The sequence below is a fragment of the Hoplias malabaricus genome, chromosome X2 (assembly GCF_029633855.1).
Source record: "Hoplias malabaricus isolate fHopMal1 chromosome X2, fHopMal1.hap1, whole genome shotgun sequence".
NCBI classification, from domain to species: domain Eukaryota; kingdom Metazoa; phylum Chordata; class Actinopteri; order Characiformes; family Erythrinidae; genus Hoplias; species Hoplias malabaricus.
In genome coordinates, this window is record NC_089819.1 from 38,318,297 (window position 1) to 38,339,729 (window position 21,433).

Sequence of the window (21,433 nt, forward strand, 5' to 3'; positions counted from 1 at the left end):
AATATATGATAGCATGGAATAAATGATGAGTGGTCAGGATTTATTGAACTTTTTACACTCCTGTCATCTAAAAGTAATGCTGTGCTAGCAACATAGAACACTGATGTTTTCTTCAGGGCAGTTCACGCATGCTCCTCAATGAAATCTGGATTCACCTACATGCATTCCCTGAATTTAGTTAGGCTTTCAGAAGCTTGAATGATGGCCCTAAAATATGATCTCGTGTTAATATATAGTTTGTAAGGGAAAAAAAAGTTTTTTGTAACATCTGGACACATCATTAAATGTGTTTTACAAGCTTCAAAGTTCCATGTTTAGTTTAGAACAGTGAAAAATACGTTATATACACTGGCTTATTGGTAACATCCCATTAAAAATCCCTGTGTGTGCTTGTGAAAATAAGAGGGGGAAAAACTTTTATGAGCAACTAATAACATGTCTTTGGGGTGATTTTTATTAAAAGCATCTTACAAGAGAAACACACAAAGCAACATCAATAATTGACATTTAAATGACCTGTACAATTAGGGTTTGCAAAACATGCATCAGATACATTACAATGTTATCATCATCATCATCATCAACTTCATCAATAGCATTTACCTTATACATGAAACCGCACAGACACATTTCATAATCACACTTAGTTCGCTTCATTGGGTTCTTCATTCTCTCAAACCCAAATTGGACTATTAAAATAGAACCATGGCTATAAAAGAAAGGCAGCACTTACTCACTTCTACAGTACAAAAATGAAAATAAATGTCAAGAAGCCCTCGAAAAAACGCTCCAGAAAAGCTGAAGGTGTTTTCTTCATCCTTTTTTTTTTTTTTGCTTTTTTTTTTTTTCAACAATAATCTCTTTATTTTCTTCATAGGTGCCACTCCCGGCCCTGGTGGCTACATCCAAAAGAACTTGGAGCCCTATTACATTATTTATTAAAAAACAAAAATAAATAAAATTAAAAAAAATTTAAATAGTAGGCCACTTGATAACTTAGTGCTGTGCTACCTCTTGATGACAAGCCGCCATCGCAAAAAGCTGTTTTCACACCATAGTAATTCCTACGGTTATTCGCTAGCGTTACAGTACACACAGGTAAACAGAGCCTCAACTGTCAGCATCGTGGAACAGTTCTTAAGTGGAGGGAGGAGAATCACTCAATTGAGACGTTCAAAACACAGCAGTGGAAGGCAACACATGCTTGGTTATACCGGATTTTAGTACAGATGCACCGCATGAGATGCCCTACAGAAGGGGCAGCACCAGAGAAGGGAGGGTCAGTGAATCTGAATCTCCCAGACCTGGGATAAACTGCACCCATGGAGCTTAAAGAGACAACATAATTCAACAAAACAATTTACTCAAATTTAAAGAGCAGTTCACAGAGTACATTTGGCATTTGGTTGCTAGATAACAAGAAATAGAACTAGTGCAGAAACAGCAAGCAAGAGCTTATTTGTTTGGACACAAAGTACTAGGCAGGAAAGGTCAGTCTATTGCCCAGAGGAGAAAGATATCTATAGACAAGGAAAACAAAATTGTGTATTGTCGTATCCACAGTGTCTTGCAAAAGTATTCTCCCTCTTTGCATTTTATCTATTTTATTTCATTACAACTTGTATTTAAATGTTTTATCTGAATTGTATGTGATGCATCTGCACAAAAGTTGTTGAAGTGAAATAAGAAAAATACCTATAAAAATAAAAAATTGAAAACTGGCATGTGCATATGTATTCACCCACTTTGCTAAGAAGCCCCTATAAAGTTCTGGCACAACCAATTACCTTCAGAAGTCATAGTGAAATGAAGTCCACCTGTGCGCAATCTAAGTGTCACATGATCTGTCAGTAAATACACACATTTTCTGGGGACAAAGTCGGGGACAAAGTTGTTGAGAAGTGCAATCAGGGTTGGGTTATAAAAAAAAAAATACCAAAATCACTGATGGTTCCCCAGAGCACCATAAAATCCATTATCATCAGATGGTAAGAAGATGGTACCACCAAAAAATAAAAAATAAAAAAATAAAAAAACTGCAAAGAGAGTGCCTACTGCCAAGACAAGAGTGGCCAGAAAAAAAGCTTTTACTTACAGACAAAAATAGGAAGGCTTGTTTTCAGTTTGCCAAAAGGCATTTGGGAGACTCCTCAAATGTATGGAGGAAGGTGCTCTGGTCAGATGAGACCAAAATTGAACTTTTCGGCCACCAAGGAAAATAGAAAATTACTAAGTTTAGGGAGGGTGAATAGTTATGCACACTGTAATTATATTGTCCTATTTGTTGTTTGCTTCACAATAAAAAGAAAATGAAATGTTTAAAGTTGTACGCATGTTCTGTAAATGAAATGACGCAAACCCTCAAATAATCAATTTTTCCAGTTTGTGAGGTAGCAAAACTCAATAAATACCAAGGGGGTGAATACTTTTCACAAGGCACTGTATGCCATTGTATAGTGGAAAGTGCTCCTTCGCGTCCTTTCCTCAAAGTTCCCAAAGGCACAGTAATTAAGATTAGCAGGGATTCTATGGCCACACACTGCTTAATTGAATGAGTTCTATAATCAAATAAAAGGACACCCCCACCTCCCATGTCCTACGGTAGTGTCTGACATTGTGTTATCCTTCACCATAGTTGAGTTAGCTGCCATGTAAACTTTCAATGCCAAACGTCTTGTACCGCCTCTAGGACGCAGCCCTCCCTACTGAACAACGATTGTAAGGCTCCAGGCCAGTAATATGTGCGTTGCTCTCATTGAACATGGGAAAATATTGTGTATTAATCAACCTTAAAAAACAGGGCTGATCTGTTTTACAGTTATGTGGTATTCTCTTGGACAGGCCCATTGTTGGCTATTAACAAATGTGAGCAACAGCACATACAAGCCCCCAAAACCCAAAATCACAGATCCCTCAATTTACATTCACAGGAGCCCTTTTGCACAAAATTTAAAAATGAAACTCTCTCAGGTAAAACAACCTATTTACGGTACTATGCAAAAAAAAAAAAAAATGTCCCAGACCACACTTAACCGCATTAATTTCCAGTCAAAAACAGCCATTAAGTTATTCATTTCTTGAACCTGCCTTGCCTAATAGCAATAGGAGTCCTGGCAGACCATTAAATGGTCACCAGCAGGTAAACAGTACTCAAAATATAAACAAGTTTAAGCTTAAACAGTCCTTAATAAAACAGGCAAATCAATGTTATATGCTGACATTCCCAGAACAATAAACAGGTCACCCCATTAAACTTAATGACTATTTTAATGGAAAATTAAACAAAGGGTGGTCCTATGACCCACACTGTACGGTATTTCAGCAAATGTGGTTTACCATGCAAGTTAGAGGTTGAGAGAACCAGTTTGTATAATGTCTAACACGCACACAAAAAAGGGTCTTTATCCCAGGTCTGATCTGCCCATGCTAGCACCCGGTCTGACCAACAGTTATTTCGCAGAACCAGTTTAAAAAGCGCCATCAGTTGTAGTTGGCTGCTGAATATAACAAGTGCTGAAAGGTTTCAACAGCCAAGGCAGGAAGCAGTTTTTTTTTTTTTTTTTTGGTAGAACTGGTTGAACGTCACTGAATAAAAAACACTTTTCACACTTCTTAATCCAATTCTGCAAAATATCAATGTCAGATGAACACCCCTCTCCATCCCAAACCAAAAAAAAAAAAAATTACACTAAATACAAAGTGTTTGTTTGGAAGGCAAAAAGGGACTTCAGAGGAAAGAGTGCATTATACGGAAGGAACAGGAACAGAATTACAGTAGCAATCTTGAGACGCAGTCCTTGGCGTATTCACAGAAAAAAAAATGTTTTAAATCACCGGCAGTTTAGAGTCTTGGTGGACCTAGTCCTTTGATAACGGAGAGTGGGGGAACAAGAGGGGCGAAGCACAAAGTCAGAACTGAATTGTCTATGCAGCTTTTGCTTTGTGCATGCATATAAAGTAATGTCTATTGAACACCTTGTGGAGGGAAGGGATTTCAAAATCTTCTGGGCTGAAAGTCTGGGTTATTTATAATACATTGTTTTAGCTGCTGCCAAACAAGTGCAGGTGCTAAAGCACAATCTCTATGGATATTTGTGGACATCAAATGAAGCAGAAATTTAAATGTGTTAACACGATGACCCCGCATTCTTTTATACAAAAAGGCTGAGCCTGTGATGATAGCCAAAATAGAATAGAATGAGCAGAGTCCCAATCATTTCCTTGGGCTTGTGACATATTCGCTTACAAAATGGAAGAAAAATATCATTCTAAACATAATCACATTCTTAAATATAAGACTTGATGAATAAGTAAAATCCATCTATTGTCACAACTATCACAGTGACATAACATTAGTATGGATGCACCTATCCGATATTAGGTTTGGATATCGGCCCCAATATTAACAAAATTGGCTGGATCAGGTATTGGTAAAAAGGCAGATCCAACCGATATTTTGATTTACACTAAAAGTCTTTTTATGACGTCAGTGCAGCATCAGAGCACGCTGGAATCTCTCTGGTGACTGCTGCTTCTGCCCGTGTCTCACATGTGTTTTGTTTGTTGTTCAGTTGCTGTTTTTAATTTATGGCTGTCTGTCTGTGTGGGGACCTCAGTGGACTGGTTTCTCCATTGCTATCTCTGATGCTAATGGCTGGCCTGCTGACCAGAGGAGTCCAAGCCCATCACTACTCTTTGGCAACTTTCTGCCCATGTTTGCCGTTTTTCTTGTCTGCGGTTCATGTTCTGCTCTCACTGTTGTTAGCTGTGGCTGATGTTAACTGAGGGAGTTTGTCATATTTTGCTGCAGCTTTGCGATTTCGCGATTTGCTAATTCCGGACATAGCTTCTGCTGATTCAGAGCCAGTGCTTGGTTGTGGGATGGTTTTCTGCCTCTGTATATCCTGTATATCCACTGACTGCGCCTATAGACGTAGAGACTCTGCAGCTGTGTTGTCTGTGACATTCAATCTTGGGACACAATTAAACCTTGTGGCTCGGTGCTGCACACTTGACGATATTCATTTTGTTTTATTTATTTTTTTGTTTGTTTTGTTGTGTACACTTTGTGTTGCTATGTTTTTCAATATTCTTTGTACTGTGTATCATAGTGTAAGCCCTTTGAGATTTTGAAAAGCACTATATACATGTATTATTATTATTATTAATCATCATTTGCATGCTTACAATGTTTGATTACTGATTGTATTTGACCAAGGTCACAACTGTTAATTTCAGTGACAAATAGCATTTCAGTATGTGTGTTGATTTGTTATATTTTGTTAATATTTTTGTAGGTAAAGTTTAAGTCAATCCTTATGCCTTAAGTCTCTCCCACGAGGTGGTTTATTAATCGGATCGGAATCAGGTATCGACAATACGCAAAGTATATATATCGGTATCGGAATTGAAAAAGTCGGATCCGTGCATCCCTAAACATTAAGCTAATTTTTAAGGCATAAATATTCCTTAATATGAGACATTAAGACAGTGCCCTTTGCTTTGAAATAAGACGAAAGGAACTCCTTAAGCCTAAGGGTAAACTGATGATATGACAACACTGAGAACACAGTCATTACTTATGGAATTTTGTAATGAGCTTATTCTTGCTTACAGATATGAGGGCACAAGGCTAGCTGGCATAAAGTACACAGGGTCATCCTAAAAAAACAAAAACACTAGCATCTTGTGTGGGTCAATGTGCATTTGAATTGAATTTGCTGAAAGAAAACAAAAATTAAAAGAAATGTCTAAAAGTGAGTCTAAAACTCACCTCTGCATCATATTCTTTCCATATACATTTACCATTATTAAAAATATGTTTCAATTTCATTGATGGCAACTCTCTTTTTTGGGATGCTGAATATCTTTATGGCAAGTTCTGTTTGGGGTTACTCTGAAGTGTCCATTAGCTGGAGAGGCCTAGGTCGCAGGAGGAGTGGAAGAGCTGGGGTTCTCGTCTTGGGATGGGGATGCGGGAGCAGAACCGGATGAAGCAGATCCATGTTTGCAGAACTCCTTAATTGTGACAGTGAGGTGGTTGGTGGCCACATCTGTGACGACCACGTTGGCACAACTAGGTGCTCGCCAGTCAGGATCACCCCTTTTTGAAGCCTTCTTCTCGGTTGCTGGACGAGAACGGGTACCTGCGGGTGCTCTAATTCTTCGTCCCGGCCGCCTTCTTCCACCTTTTGGTGCCCTCTCATCATCATCTTCAGGTGAGGACAATGAAGAAGAGGAAGAAGAAAGGGACGGCGAAGAGGGCAGAAAAGTGGGAGTGGATGCAGATCCAGGCTTATTGCCACCACTACGATTCTGAGGGGTGTCAGAACCGCATGATGGCATTTCAGGGCTCAGAACTGGTGGGGAAGACCGGGTGTTTTTGGGAGCTGCCTGCTGGGGTCCGGGCTGGATTTCAGGAGGAGAGGGCGTGTCGCTTTCAGACCCACTGGAGCTAGAGGGAGAAGGTGGTGATTGGTATGGAAATCTGGGCTTTGATGAAGGGCGGCCTGGGCCTCTGCCTTTAGCTGCAGGGATAGACCCTGATCTCCTGCTAGTCTGAGCTGCAAGTGGCAGGCAAGGCTGAAGCCCGAAAGGCTGGCCATACATTGGGAAGCCAAGCATTTTCATGGGAGGCTGGAAGGGCCTGTAGGGCATGTCCCCCTGCCTCTTGCCGATAATGCGATTCCGGGAAGGAATCTGAGCCCGTCCTTGATGTGACTGAGCTGGCCTGCTGCTGCTTGCTCCACTGCACTTGTCAATGACCTTCAGATTGAGGATAATACGACCCCTCTTGACCTCTCTGGGCTTGACCCTGCGGTTGAGGATGCGCACGGTCTCAGAAAACGGAGAGACAGGCGGCCGCATTGAGAAAGCGCCGTCCTGGTCGTACCGGGGCAGGGGACGGCGGGACATGCGATGGCAGCGATGGATGTCCTTCTTCAGCTTGTGGGATGCAGCCAAGGAGTGTAGTCTGGGTGTCGGTGCCAGGGAGGATGTGGATGAGGAAGATGGAGCACTGGGAGGGACAACATTCGGAGAGGAAGAGCAAGGAGGAGCGTGACGAGCATTGGTGCCTCTGGACAATGTTTCACCTGTTTGAGCTCTCGCCTAGGAGAGGGATAAATGTTAAAAAGGACTGCAAACCAAATAAAACATTACATACATGTCGTTTTGCATTGAGTATTTCAACCTAAAATTTAAAGAATTTTATTTTAATATGGGATTTGTTTTAAATATATCAGTAATATTATCAAATAACAGTAACTATAAATTATAATGTGAGAACATCCAAGCACATTTCAGATATTTTGGTTTCAGCATATTTTGCACTTTTATTATTTTACTGATGAATATTAAAATAAATGAGGGGCAACCAATATTTTCATGTAATTGAGGCAGACTACAATGACACTATATATATATTGTAAAGGAAAAAATAAAATGTGTCCTGTTGCAGCAAATATAATGATACTGTTGAGTTGAGAATTAGCACAACAGGTAGATGGAGAGGCTGATACCTTCAGTGTGTTAAGCTGGCCTCACTGTCAGAATTCTGCCAGTTGCATTCTAAATTGGGTATCTGCACATCCGCATATACCCACATCCGTGTATCAACAACAGAATTGTGATTGGTCTGTTTCTTTTTATGCAGTAGTAGGCGGTCCTTGGCAATGAAAGGCTACTTTTAGAAAAACGTCTGAACTGTCCACAGTGGTGCATGAAACTAAAAGTCTAAATAACAGTCTCCAAAAGCTCCTATGTAATTACATTAAATGTTACATTTAAAAACTGAAGTTATACAAAACTGCTGCATGATGCTTAAGAGGTTGATTGATGGTAATTTTGAGGCAGGATTCTGGACCTATACATATTCCTTAAAATCAGAGTAGAGAAGCACATGCAAGGCATTGTAAAACAAACCAGTTACCAGAGAATACATATTTTAGCATTATATTCATAACTCAAAAGACGATTAGCTTTAACGGTTGTTTTGAGTAATACATTTTCCTTATGACTCATAAATTATGACTCCTGGTTCCCCAGTAAAGAAACCTGTGTCTATGGAGTCACTTGGGTTCTTTAATATTTGTAAAAATATAATACTGCAAACAAAAACGCTTATCTTTTTAATGTACAATTTTTTTTCTTTACACATTTTCTCCACCTTTGTTTTCAATTTTTGCATTTATGCAAATATTTCCCTTTATGCTATATTTTTCTGTGCTTTTTTTTGGCCCCATCTTGGTGTTGCGTCAAACAGAGTCTTGGTCAGTTCGTGTTCTTCAAAAAATCTGTGCTTGTCTACATGGTTTATTACAGGAGCCTGCTTGTGAAAATGCAAAGTGGGGGAAGCTGCTAGTTAGTGCATATGTTGAACATGAAAAAATTGGGAACATTATAACTAATGATAACTTGCTGAAGTATACCTGAAATAAAGTATTTATTTAAACCTGCAAAAGCCTAAATAAAGTTGGAAATATATACCTTTTCTGTTATTAAGAAATTTAAGACATTCAGTTATCTACAGTGTAGTCAGTAAAATAATGAAAATGTTTGTATTCACTAATGGGGTGACATTCTTGTCTTTTACTGTGGGAATGTGGAGAAATATGATGTTGAAGTACCATATTCATTTATCGCTGGATAAGCATTTCTCCATAAACTTACGGCCATATAGTGTATTTAAGACAAACCACTGCTGATGTAATATGTACACAACACGCAGCATTCCCAGGGCACGCCTCACTCCTGCTTCAGCACCAAGCCGGATAAGTGTAAAACTCATATGAACACATTACAATAATAATTATTTGTAAATGCAGACAGGGAAGAGCAGCTAAACGTACAACAAACAATAAAGAGAAGCTCAAACCTTGAGGATGAAGTTTTTTGGTTTAGGTCCCCGCTTCTTTGGACCATAGAGCTCTTGCTCTCGCTCCCTGTGAAGAGAGGGAAACGCTTCATTAGAAACACAGCATGATGTCACTGTGTAGCACCGCAAGCACCAGCAGAAAAATCAGATAGACTGGGCTTAGAAAATAGTGCAAAGGAAAGAAGTATTTGAAGAGGGATTGATAGTAAAGACGGATTATTGGATGGATTACATTTCCATTACTACTTACAAAAAGCATGGCAAAAATATGAGTGTAAAACATGCCCATTTATGTATAATTTACAAGTTCTCAATCCTGGTCCTGGTGGGTCACTGTTTAGAGGTTCCTCTGCTCCCAACACACATGATACAAGAAATTAGTTTATTAACAATCCCTTTTGACGTTGAAGCGGGTGTGATAGAGTGAGGAGAAACCTACAACAAGCAGAGTATAGGCATAGGACTGAGCACCACTATTTTAAACCAGCACTCCAGCAAAATATTTACAGAAGCCTTATAGTATTGACTGGCAACTATCTATTCAAATAGGCCAGACACATTCAATAATGTTTCAAAAACACATCGGATATCATTAGTTATATGTAATGAAAACATTTACCAAAATTTGGTTCAAACAACAGAAGAAAAATGATTAGGTGTATATATATATATATATATATATATAAATAAAAAAAAACATGAGCAGAAATCCCAGTAATAAGAATGGAAAGCCAGCTCTGGGAACAGTTTTGCCTTTTGCCTCCTGATAAAACTATTTATATGAGAAGACAAGGTTGATCCCAAGCAGTCTTAAGTTATTTTAAGACACTTCATACAAATTCAAATGAGGTCTGTTAAAGTGATCCGAACCTACTTCTGCTCAAAAGCTGTGATGAGTCGAGCATCCAGGATGTTTTCTTCTGGCTCCCACGTGCTGTGCCTGCAAAGAAATAAAATACCATCAGGATTATGAAAACAATCAAAAGTACAATCAGGATAATAAAAATATTAAATGTGTACAAAGAACTACATCTGTTTGCTTTTATAACACTCAAACTACACTATGAGGACATATAGTGTAAAGTCGCACACTTACTTCAGTGCCCATCCTTTCCATTTCACCAGATATTCAATTTGACCCTGCAGAAAAGAGAAGGAATTAAGCCTTATAATCCATACATCATGCTTAAAAGTAGCTTATTTTGTCCTCTTATTGTCATCATGTAAAAACTTCTCTGCTCATGGAAAATGACACCTTTATAACTTATTTATTAGGAAAATCATGTCCCCTTATGCCTTAATATTGTATGAAATATAGGCTAACTCTACACATTTGCCTTGGTTTAGTACGCACAGATCTATGAATATGCAAGTAATCCCCATATTTTATCAACTTGCACCTCTGCTCCTGGTCTGCAGAGCAAATAAGCCCCACACGAGCTGACAAGATTGGTTTCTTTTTTTTTTGTTTTTTTTAGATATGCTCTACTGCAGTCAGTTATGCATTGTACAGAAAATAATGAAACGGAATAGTGCTTCAGAACTGTGCACTTTGTGTAATATATTGATACGGTTTGCACAGCGTAATAAGGTACGGCTAGTGACCGAGCTGCGAGTAGGCCTCCTTCTTCCTCCCTCTTTACCCCCGCCATCCTCAGCGTTTTTGTCAGTTCGTGTTCAAATTTTCCATTCCACCTTAAGTGTCTGCCTTTACGAAGATGAAGTACGCCTCTATTTTTTCCGTTCCACTTTAAATGGTGACTTCATTAACGAGGATGCGATAAAATAGGCTTCTTATTCATCCGCTCCTCATTCGAATGCACCGTTCCACCTTAAATGGGCAACAGAAAATTCGAGTAGAAAGCTTGAACGGAAGCCTCGTACATTTAAAGTGGACAGGAAAAATACAAAGAAAAAAACGAGTGAATGAGAAAGCTAAGTTCAGTCTCGCTAACTCGCTTAAGGTAGAGGATGTTGTCCATCCACCTTAAATCGTGCAGAATTTAAGGTGGAATTGAATGCTAATGAGTCCCGCCACCCGCCACCCGCCCTCGCTCCTCACTTTCCGCACGCGCCGTTTCAGGATGGCTTCGGCAGCGAACACGCGCTCTCCCATCGCCGAGAGCTCCATTTCTTCATCCGCGTCCACCAGCACCAACACCGCCGCAACCACCCGCCTCTCCGCCGCCAGTGACCGAAAACAAGTCCGCGGCAGCCAACCAGTCCGCACTGCCGCTCGCTCATGTGAACCGACTCCCAGAAATGAATCAATTGAACCGATTCTTTGTATATGCTAATGTTCATATTCAATTTGACCGCTTCTTATGAAATCCGAAAACAATGATTTCAGAGTTAAAATGATAGAACGCTGAATGTATGTACCTTCTTAATTTATAAAAAGCCAAGGGCACAACACATCGTCAAAGATTAATTTTATTAGGATTAATAAATATAACGTCATACAATAACATATAATAATAATAAATATACTATAATAATAATAAATACCCCCCTCCGCCCCCAGTTTACATTATAGTGTAGAAAATGTCTGCATACACCTTATTGAATATAAAGCCAATTTTTAAACATTCAACTATATATGTTATTCACAGTTTAAGCCTGAGAAATCATACAATTCCACATAATTATAGCACATTATTCCGGTTCTAACATGTGGGGGTCAATGAATCTTTGAGTCGGTTGTTCGATTAATCAGTTTAATGGGAATCGTTTCAGTCAATCGAATGGAACATTCACGAGAACTGGAACTAGAATCACGTGGTGCAGGGTTTTGTTCAGCCCGTGGAATGAACAAATGTCAAATTATAATATGGTAATCAGATAAAAATAATATTAAATTATCTTCTGTTTGTGTAAAACTGTAATGTGGAATTATTGATGCTAATCTATAATTATTTAATAATATTTGTTGCTATTTTTAATAAGGTGGCACTCATCTTATAAGAGAAGAATGACATGAGATTTTTATACAAATAATGCATGGTTTAAATAAATGACAGAACGGCTTGTGAATGTTGGGAACAAATGAAAATACAAATTGTTAATTCAAAACTGATTTTAATTGTTTTTGCCTCCTCTGGGGCTCCATACACAATAAGGTGGAGCGGGGTCTATATGCTCTATTTTGGTCCCGCCATCTACGCCAGATGAGCGTTGCTGATTGGTAGAACGGCATCGACGAGAGCGCTCTCGGCAGCTCACTGGCTCAGAGGCACGTCAATCAAATCTTGAGCCTGCTCAGGTTGATCATGGTGGTTGATGTCCAGTCAAAAAGTCAGAGGTTCAGCGGTTTAAACTGGAGACAGGATTAAGGTAAATATATTTGAAAGTGACACCATGACGTGTTAATAGATCCATGATCGTGTTTCGTAACGAAGAAGACATTTAGGAGGATTTGGATAATATTTGTAGAGGTGTATTTTTTGACTGTCATGAATTAGCTCTACACGAATCAACGTGTTTACTGGGGGCAGCACAGATAGCAACGCTCATTCTTATAAATGTTTAGTTTTGTATTGTATTGCGTTTATGTGGCTTAAATGTTTTATTTATTTATTTTTTTTTGTTTGACCACGTAGGCAAGGTTAACTTACTTTCGGTTGTTAAGGCTGTCTTCAGACACCCGCTGTCAAAGGTAAAGCAGCGTTAAAGACCTGTAGTGCTCCTAATGTTTAATGTATTTGTTTGTTTTTTTGTCAATGTTTTACACCTGTATGCATTAGCAAAGTCAAGAAAGTGCCTATAAGCACCTACCAAAGCACATCGTTTCGATATTCACACACACACACACACACACACACACACACACACACAATATATATATATATATAACATTATTTATTTTTGCATATGTTTTGTAAACATGCCTTATGTCTAAATGTGGAATGAGCCTTTGGAAAAACTAATGTTACAAGCATTTTAGGCTATGTGTTGAAGACTGATTGTTAAAAAGGTGTATTTTTTTCATTTCCCTCCTGGCTGGCTAATGCAGACAATATCCAGTACAATTAGGAATGTCACATCTTTAAGAACATTTGAGATTTCAAGTACATTGTCAGTAAATAACCTCGCACCACCAATGTCACTTTATCTACAACAGTCAGAGTACTGGTCATTCACTTTCCTCCGATGTTTCTTTTTTTCAAACCAGGTCAGAATGCAATTCTTTGGTCGCATTTTGGATACTGTGTCTTCCGTGTCCAACCTATTCAGTAACCCATACAAAGTACGGGATGTCCAGTTGTCTGAGTATAATGGGAAAGTGAGGCTCCAGCAGGAGGGGAGAATGCTACTATACAGGATCAACACCAAACAGTCCTGGGACTGTGTGCTGCTCTTACCTGAAAACTCGTCCATGGCTCTAAGGTGAGTGGCTATTAGCTAACATAACAGAACTAGAAGTCATTAGAAGTGGCATTGTGTTGAATTTGGAGAAACCGCTTGAACCGCTGGTCCTCCCAGCCAAGCAAGCTATTCTCCACAACATCAGCATCAAGCTAGAGTCTATCAGTGGCTCCCACCAAGGTTGTAAGAAACCTGGGTGTCATGGTTGATGACCAGCTGACCTTCGCAGATCACGTTACCGCTGTAGTTCAGACGTTAGTAATCTCCCGTCTTGACTATTCCAACGCCCTCCTGACAGGTCTTCCGGCCTGTGCTGTGAGACCGCTACAGATGATCCAGAATGCTGCAGCACACCTGGTTTTCAACCAGCCTAAAAGAGCACATGTCACACCCCTATTAGTTGAGCTGCATTGGCTACCCTTAGCTGTTCGCATCAAATTTAAATCACTAATGATGGCCTTCAGAGTATTCACTGGTTCTGCTCCCATCTACCTCAATAGACTCCTAAAACCATACGTTAGCACCTGCCCTCTCCGTTCCTCAAAGGAGCGCCAACTAACACGACCAACCCCCCGTACAGGTCAGTTGTGGCTATTCTCATCTCTGGTACCACGCCGGTGGAACGAGCTTCCAAGCACTATTAGAGCAACAGAAACCCTCTCCGCATTCAAGAAATCCTTGAAAACCCAACTCTTCCGAGAGTATCTCTTGCACTGAAAGTCTTTCTTTAATGCACTTATTACTTCCTGGCATATTGCACTCAGTGTAAGGTATTTTGTATAAATTGTGCTGTAGTTTGAATGTTAGATCCTCTTTTGTAAGTCGCTTTGGATAAAAGCGTCTGCCAAATGCATAAATGTAAATGTTTTATTATTTGTGATATTTAAATTCTGATTTGACAGGTTTACAGCTGAAACTTTGTAAATATTGCTAATAAATCTAATTTGCAATTTTATATTGTTGCAAATACTGGTGAACATACATGAAAATACAGACTTGTTAGTTGTTGGCTCTGATATGGTGGATGGATAAGGGCTGGTTCTGCTGACTGTGTGACATTACTTAGATAACATTAGAGCTGATAGACTGAGATTTTGACACACTACATTGGACTGAGTGGCCATTAAGCTTTGTCATCCTCCAAGTTCCTAGGGCAGTCACAAGAATGCTGTGCTCTAGTTATTTGGCTTATCACAAAACTCTTACAAAAAACCCTTGTTCCATCAACACTGATGGACTGTGGAGGTTCTCACTCATTTGTCCACAGTTCAGCACAAGCACAAACATCAGAGACAAACCTTCATTTGTTTTTTTTTCCTAGTCATAACAGCCATTAAATACAAATTATTTCATTTCATTCATTCATTATCTGTAACCGCTTATCCAGTTCAGGGTCGCGGTGGGTCCAGAGCCTACCTGGAATCATTGGGCGCAAGGCGGGAATACATCCTGGTTTGGGCGCCAGTCCTTCACAGGGCAACACAGACACACACACACACACACACACACACATTCACTCACACACTCACACCTACGGATACTTTGGAGTCACCAATCCACCTACCAACGTGTGTTTTTGGACAGTGGGAGGAAACCGGAGCACCCGGAGGAAACCCGCGCAGACACAGGGAGAACACACCACACTCCTCACAGACAGTCACCCGGAGCGGAAATCGAACCCACAACCACCAGGCCCCTGGAGCTTTGTGACTGCGCCACCGTGCCACCATAAATACAAATTTTATTTATAAATTATAAATTATCATTTAACTTAAATTATCATTAAAATGATCATTTTATTGCACAAAAAACCCTTATAATTGTGTTTTTGTAAATGGCAAGAAAGAGGAGTTTCATCAAGGAAAAAGCACTACAAGAGCATGTGCATCAATTTGTTCTGTTATTGGGATAATATTGTATCTAAAAGTACTTGTGAGTTTGGGTTAGACTATTTGATAAAATGGTGATTTATTTATTTATTATTATTATATATATTTTCTGCTTTATTTCTCTCTCTCTCTCTCTCTCTCTCTCTCTCTCTGGAGTGGTATTTGCATACGGACTGCATTAATACACAACTGACATCACATTTTTCACAGGCGGTATTTTAAATGGATAAACTCAGTGTTTTTCTATTAGTGACTGTGTGAGTGTATGTCGCCCTGTGAAGTACTGGTGCCCCCCTCCAGGGTGTGTTCCAGCCTTGCGCCCAGTGATTCCGGGTAGGCTCTGGACCCGCTGCATCCCTAAACTGGATAAGTGATTACAGACAATGAATAAATGAATGTTTTTCTATTATTCAGTGTTCAGTCCCGTTCCGCTGAATCCATGGTACATCATTGTATTTTGCTACTTCTTGCTGTAATAAAAATTTTCTATTTTTTATCAATTTCTGAGAGACATCCCGTTTTTCCTACAGCATAGTATTATATAATATACATAGTTTGAAAAAAGGTTAAAAACATGTTAGTATTTCTTATTTTAATATTTCTAATCACACTTAGTGTCACTGCCATACACACAATCACTGTCTCTTTGAGAAGTCTTTGGTGTTGCTAGCTGGATTGACTGTGTGAAATTGTCCACTGGTGTGAGTGACCATGTGAGCATGTGATGCCCTGTGATACACTGGAGCCCTGTGATGTTTGGGTAGGCCCTATACCCACCATGACCATGATCAGGATAAAATGATTACAGAAAATGTGAGTATTTATATAGGTATATATTATATATTTATCTTGTTGGACTTGGAATTGGAATTTCAGTCTCTATCATCATTTCACAGATAAGCGACTAAAGATTCTTTATTTTGTCTTTAGTATTGCAATGGATTGTATTTCTTTACTCGGACTGCTTCCCCCACGACCCGGACCCGGATAAGCGGTGGAAAATGGATGGATGGATGGATATTGCAATGGAATTATCTAATAAGCAGTTTTGATGAGTTATCAGATATTGAGGTTTCTAGCATGAAAACCATTATAAGATCAAAGTCACTTGCTCTTTCTCTCTAGGTTGTTCCAGGTTGGCTCAGAGGAAGATGCTATGAACTGGTTTGCTCAGTACAGCCTTAAGCTCCGCCCATTTTATGAGACGCTCCGCCCTCCGCTCAAACCAGAGATGTTCCAGCCAATTGTAGACTGCCTAAGGAACCATCCAGACTGGAGCTCTGCCCATATTGCGGTGGATACGGGTCTTCATGAGTGCCTCAAGCACAACTATGTTTTAAGGTGAGTGGTTAAGGCCAAATTAATAATGAGGGCTGAATTTACCATTTAAATTAGATATATTGATGACTTATATATTTTACAATACTTTAAAATGTGTTTTGCAGAATTTACTAGGAGAAGGCTGCTAATAGGGAGTTTGCTCCTACTTTACTGCTGTAATAAATTCTACTCTAAACAATAGTTTACAATAGATACTTAAATAGTGCTAGGTGAATTTGATGATAGAGACCCACAAGAAAAATAGTGAGGTCATGTATTGATTGTGAATAGTTCTGGATCACAAACATCACTCTGACTAATCCAAAAGGTATTGGGTGGAGCTCCATCACTCCAGAAAATCCGAATCAGCTGCTCCACAGCTCAGTGCTGGAGCACTTTATACCTCTCTAGCTCACATTTCGTACTGAGCATGTTAAAATTTTGTTCATGCTATGCTTTTCTAAGGAGATTATTCAGTCCATGACTGTCCACAGTGGTTGCACCTTAAAGTAGCTGAATTCAGAAACCACATATGGTGGCTCAAGTCTCCAGAACAAAACAAGCCCGGCTATGTAACACTTAACAGATTTTACTTGTTGGCAACCTTTAGGATTTTGGGAAATTTTTCTCAACACACTATAATTTTAAAGGAGCAGTTATTTTTTTCTAAAGATGATCCTTCATGTTGTGAAACAGCTGTTACATAAAATCTAGTGGCCTGGATATGTCAGAGATATTTCACTAAATATATCATAAATATGGCTGCACCTATCTAGGGGACCTGCAGAATTGGCCCCAATCAAGCAGTGTCCACAGCGTATGACATGGCTTTGACAAATCGTGACAATCAATTAGCCTAATAACATTCTTATCTTGAACTGGCAGCTATACCAATAGATTGAGGCAGAGGACTGAGAATGCCTGATAATAGGACTATATGCAAAATATATAAAAGGTCTTAATACAAATATTTTCATTCTTTAAAAATTATCCAATACATTTAAATGAATTGTGTAATGGACAAAATTGTTTGTGAATTGCATGAAAATGTGTTTTCCTTTGGAAAAGAGGGAAATTTGGAAGTGTTCTAAAACTTTTGAACACAATTTTTTTATGAACTTCAAAACAGTTTGGTTGTTCTCATGTGATTTGTACTTTTCAGAAAAAGAATGTAAAAACAATGAATAATGACTTAATAATGACATGCACTATGTTGACAAAAGTATTGGGACACATACACATGACACAGACAGTAGATTTTATAACATTCCATAATTCCATGGGGCGTTGGTCCCACTTCCGCAGTTATAATAGCTCCTCCTCTTCTGTGAAGGCTTCATACAAGATTTTGGAATGTTTCTGTGGGAATTACTGCCCATTTGTAATGAAAGAGCATTTGTGGGATCAGAAACAAATCTGTGCACTGGGACACAGTCATGCTGAAACAGAAAAGGGTCTTCCCCAAACTGTTCCCACAAACTTGGAAAGATACTGGTGTCCAAAATTTTCTGGCATGCTCAAGCAAGAGCATTTCAAGCATTTCCTTCACTGGAACTAAGGGGCCTAGTCCAACTTCTGGGGAAAAAAACCCATAGCATTCCTCTTCCATCAAACCTTATAGCTGGCATAGTTCAGTCAGGCAGGAAACAATCTCCAGGCATTCTGCAAACCTAGACTCATCTATCAGACTGCCAGATAGAGAAGCATGAATCAACACTGCATATAACATGTTTTTACTGCTCTAGGGTCCAGTGCCAGCATACTTTATACCACTCCACTCAATGCTTGGCATGGTCTTTGGTAATGTAAAGCTTGCATGCAGATGCTCAGCCATGGAAACCCATGCCATGATGCTCTTGGTACAGTTCTTCTACCAATGTTAATGCCAGATGAGGTTTGGAACTTTGCAGTTATCAAGTCAGTAGGGTACTGGCGAATATTACGCCCTTTGCAACTCAGCACTTGTCCACCACACATTTATGTGGTCTGCCATTTTGTAGCTGAGTTGCTGTGGTTCCTACACATTTCCTCTTTTTAGTAATACCCCTCACAGTTGATCATGGAATGTGTAGGAGGGAAGAAACTTCATGAACTGACTTGTTGCAATGGTGACAGTCTATTACAGTAATGCTCTGAAATTTAGTGAGTCATGTAGAATGATCCATGTGTGTGAAGGCAGAGTGCATGGCTCTGTGTTTGATTTCATACACCTGTGGTATTGGAGCTGAATGAAACACTTGAATTCATTGATTAGGTGATGGGTCCCAACACATTTGTCCATACAATGAAAATATTGTTTGCTACCTGTTAGTTGTAAGGTGACTGAGACACACACTACTGTTATTAGCTATTATTTAAAAATGCTAAAATGCTATTGTCTTCTATCTGTTGCAGTCAAATGAATGTGCGGAACACTCATGGCCAGACACCTCTTCACATCGCATGTGAGCGGGGAGAGATCAGCTGCGTGCGGGAGCTCTTGGAGGAGTGTCAGGCTCGAACTGACATCAAGGACAAGAACGGAGACACACCCATGCACTGTGCAGCCAAACAGAACTCAGCATCTATTGTAGAGGTGAGACTTACACCAGGAATGACTGCACAAACTAGTGTTTCTGTACTGGACAAGGATGGGGCTTCATGTATTTTGGCCAGTGAGTGGAAGCAGAATGTGTATCTAATTAGGTGGCCTGTGTGTAGATGTACAGGTAAGCCTTTCACTACATTATCGACTTATCTAAAATCAGTATAATCCATAGTGTTTACTACTTATTTGTTTACATACGAATGAACGTAATCTGTATTTTAGCCACTCACTCTGTTCTCTTCTATGGTTTTCTCTGGTCTCTCTGTTCTGGAGCCTTTATTTGAATGTATTTAAAAACTGTGGTTTTATTTTATTTATGTTTTATTTATTAAATTACTTTAAACATAGTTTGTGTCATTATGTGTCAATGTCTAAATATTCTTAATTTTTTTCTTAAAAATTAATTGCTTTTTAAAGGGGTGTAATTGCATTTTTTTGCTATTAAATTATCATTTTACCAGTGCCATAAAATCACCTTAAAATGGCAATATTATAAATTATCCCAATTATTTCTGGGACTACATAAGGACCACAAAGATGACCCTCCTGACAGGTCTATGTACAAGGTATTTGTTTCTAATAAAGAGGCCTATGAAGGTGGGTGTTTCTCATAAGCTGGCCAGTGTTTAGTGGTGAAGCAGTTACATTGGTTATCTGGATGGAGGAATTCAATCTAGTACCACTTGTATAAGCTGGAGTGGCCAGAACTGTTCATCCTACATTAGTGTCTGACCTCACTGACATAATGTTGGATGAGTTGGGTGGCCACATGTATTTGTCAATAAGCAGTGAGCAATAAGAAGCCTTTAAAAGGGACCTATAACCTTTTTTCCCACATGTTAACACATTTCACTGGGGTCTGTGACATGCTCTCTTCAAAATACCCCAGTGATCAATTTGGTTCCGTTTAACTTTATCTTTGTGCTCTCACATAAACTCAGTTCAGGTCTGTGATTGGAGAAACTCGGAAACTCCAGCGGAACAATTCTAAAGTATCTGCTAGCTACATAAGATGCACACAAATTCAGAACGACTTATTTTTTCCCTTATATTCAAACTTAAGCAGAGCACAAAAATCTAAATGTGTTGTTTTATTTGAAAATTTGTGGATTGGTTGATGCACCATATTGCCCAGTTAATGTGTTAATGCAGTCATGAAATTGTATTTTCATATGTCCCTTTTAAATGTGCATTAATTTAGCTGTGGTTTGACGATGGAATATATTTCTTTATTACAGGTGCTCTGCTCTCAAATGTGTATGGGGATTAATGAGGTGAATGTTGCTGGGGAAACGCCACTGCACATAGCTTGTCGTCTTGGGAAGGTGGAGACTGCCAAGGCTCTGATGAGGGGCGGAGCTTGCTGTGACATCATCGGGGGTGCGGGATACCCCATCCACACAGCCATAAAGTACAGCGAGAGGGGGTGAGGAAGGGGCAACTTTATCTACTTGATATACATAACACAGTTATTCACACACTGGGCCAGATCTGTCAGAACACATTTTTGTCATTATGAAAATGTAAGTACAGTGATGAAGAGCGAGTTAATAAAATAAATAAAGTCCTTTTCCATCAAATATTCTACAGAGGTGGTACTCTATTCCAGACAAGAAAATACACCTTGAGATATAGATATTTTGTGCTAGGTTTTCTCACACATGTCCATGAACATAGCTGTGAGTATACTTGTGTAACACTGTGGTGAGAACATGTTTTTTTTTTTTTTAATCTATGTTATTTGTTTATTCTGAAGTCTCAGCTTGCAGATGAAAAAAGCTGTGGCTAAAACAAAGGGTATAATTGTTGCACCTCTCTCTCACATACACTCTCTCTTTCTCCCCCTCTCTCTCCCCAGCTGTGCTGAGGCAATTCTAGCTGCTAATCCAGCTCAGCTACATGCAGAGGATCCTGTTTATGGGGGAACCCCTCTACACTGGGCCAAAACTGCTGAGGTCAGGAATACTCCCCATTAAAACCCCTTATAATGATTGCTATGTAATATTAATTATCTATAATATATTGGTTAATAATACCTTACACTTTTTGGTATCCTTTTGTATAATTGCTCTCATGCAGTTCTACTAGCTTAAGAAAGTGTATATGGCTCCTCCATGCATTACTATTTGTTCATAATAACACTGGAAAGACCAGAACGTTTTAAGGTTTGCATTTCTGTTGTCAAACAATGTCATAATGCAGTATGAAACTTTACATTACAAACTCATATACTGTTTAAGTGTTTTAAGCAACTGTATCTTTGTTTATGCCCAGCATTATAAAGTAGTATGTGTAACATATAATAACTTTATAGTTTTAAATCAGAATCACAATTTCCCAATCACAATAGCTACAATTTTTAATATAGCTTATAAACAGAGCAGCCAAAGCATTAAA

At 39.1% G+C, this 21,433-nt stretch overlaps 2 protein-coding genes across 5 annotated transcripts in view; one reads left to right on the plus strand and one right to left on the minus strand.

Annotated features, from left to right (window-relative positions):
- Positions 1-334: 334 nt before the first annotated feature.
- LOC136676429 (chromobox protein homolog 6-like) lies at positions 335-11,133 on the minus strand. Its single transcript, XM_066653437.1, has 5 exons — positions 10,938-11,133; positions 9,972-10,015; positions 9,750-9,815; positions 8,876-8,942; positions 335-7,110 (listed from the first exon to the last, which is right to left on the minus strand). Exons 1-5 carry the CDS (start codon positions 11,004-11,006, stop codon positions 5,923-5,925), a joined length of 1,434 nt encoding a protein of 477 aa, XP_066509534.1. The 5' UTR covers positions 11,007-11,133; the 3' UTR covers positions 335-5,922.
- A 984-nt stretch (positions 11,134-12,117) lies between these two features.
- LOC136677219 (85/88 kDa calcium-independent phospholipase A2-like) overlaps positions 12,118-21,433 on the plus strand; it is a 31,021-nt gene continuing 21,705 nt past the window's right edge. For 3 of the 4 annotated variants that reach the window (XR_010796343.1, XM_066654687.1, XM_066654689.1), the window contains exons 1-7: positions 12,123-12,208; positions 12,475-12,530; positions 13,047-13,261; positions 16,255-16,470; positions 18,844-19,024; positions 20,275-20,462; positions 20,895-20,991. Coding sequence is in view for 3 of the 4 variants with exons in the window: in XM_066654687.1 (XP_066510784.1) it covers positions 13,053-13,261; positions 16,255-16,470; positions 18,844-19,024; positions 20,275-20,462; positions 20,895-20,991 (891 nt within the window). In the remaining variant the exon portion in view is untranslated. Of the gene's footprint in view, positions 12,209-12,474; positions 12,531-13,046; positions 13,262-16,254; positions 16,471-18,843; positions 19,025-20,274; positions 20,463-20,894; positions 20,992-21,433 lie in introns of all 4 variants that reach the window. The other variant, XM_066654688.1, reaches the window with a different exon arrangement.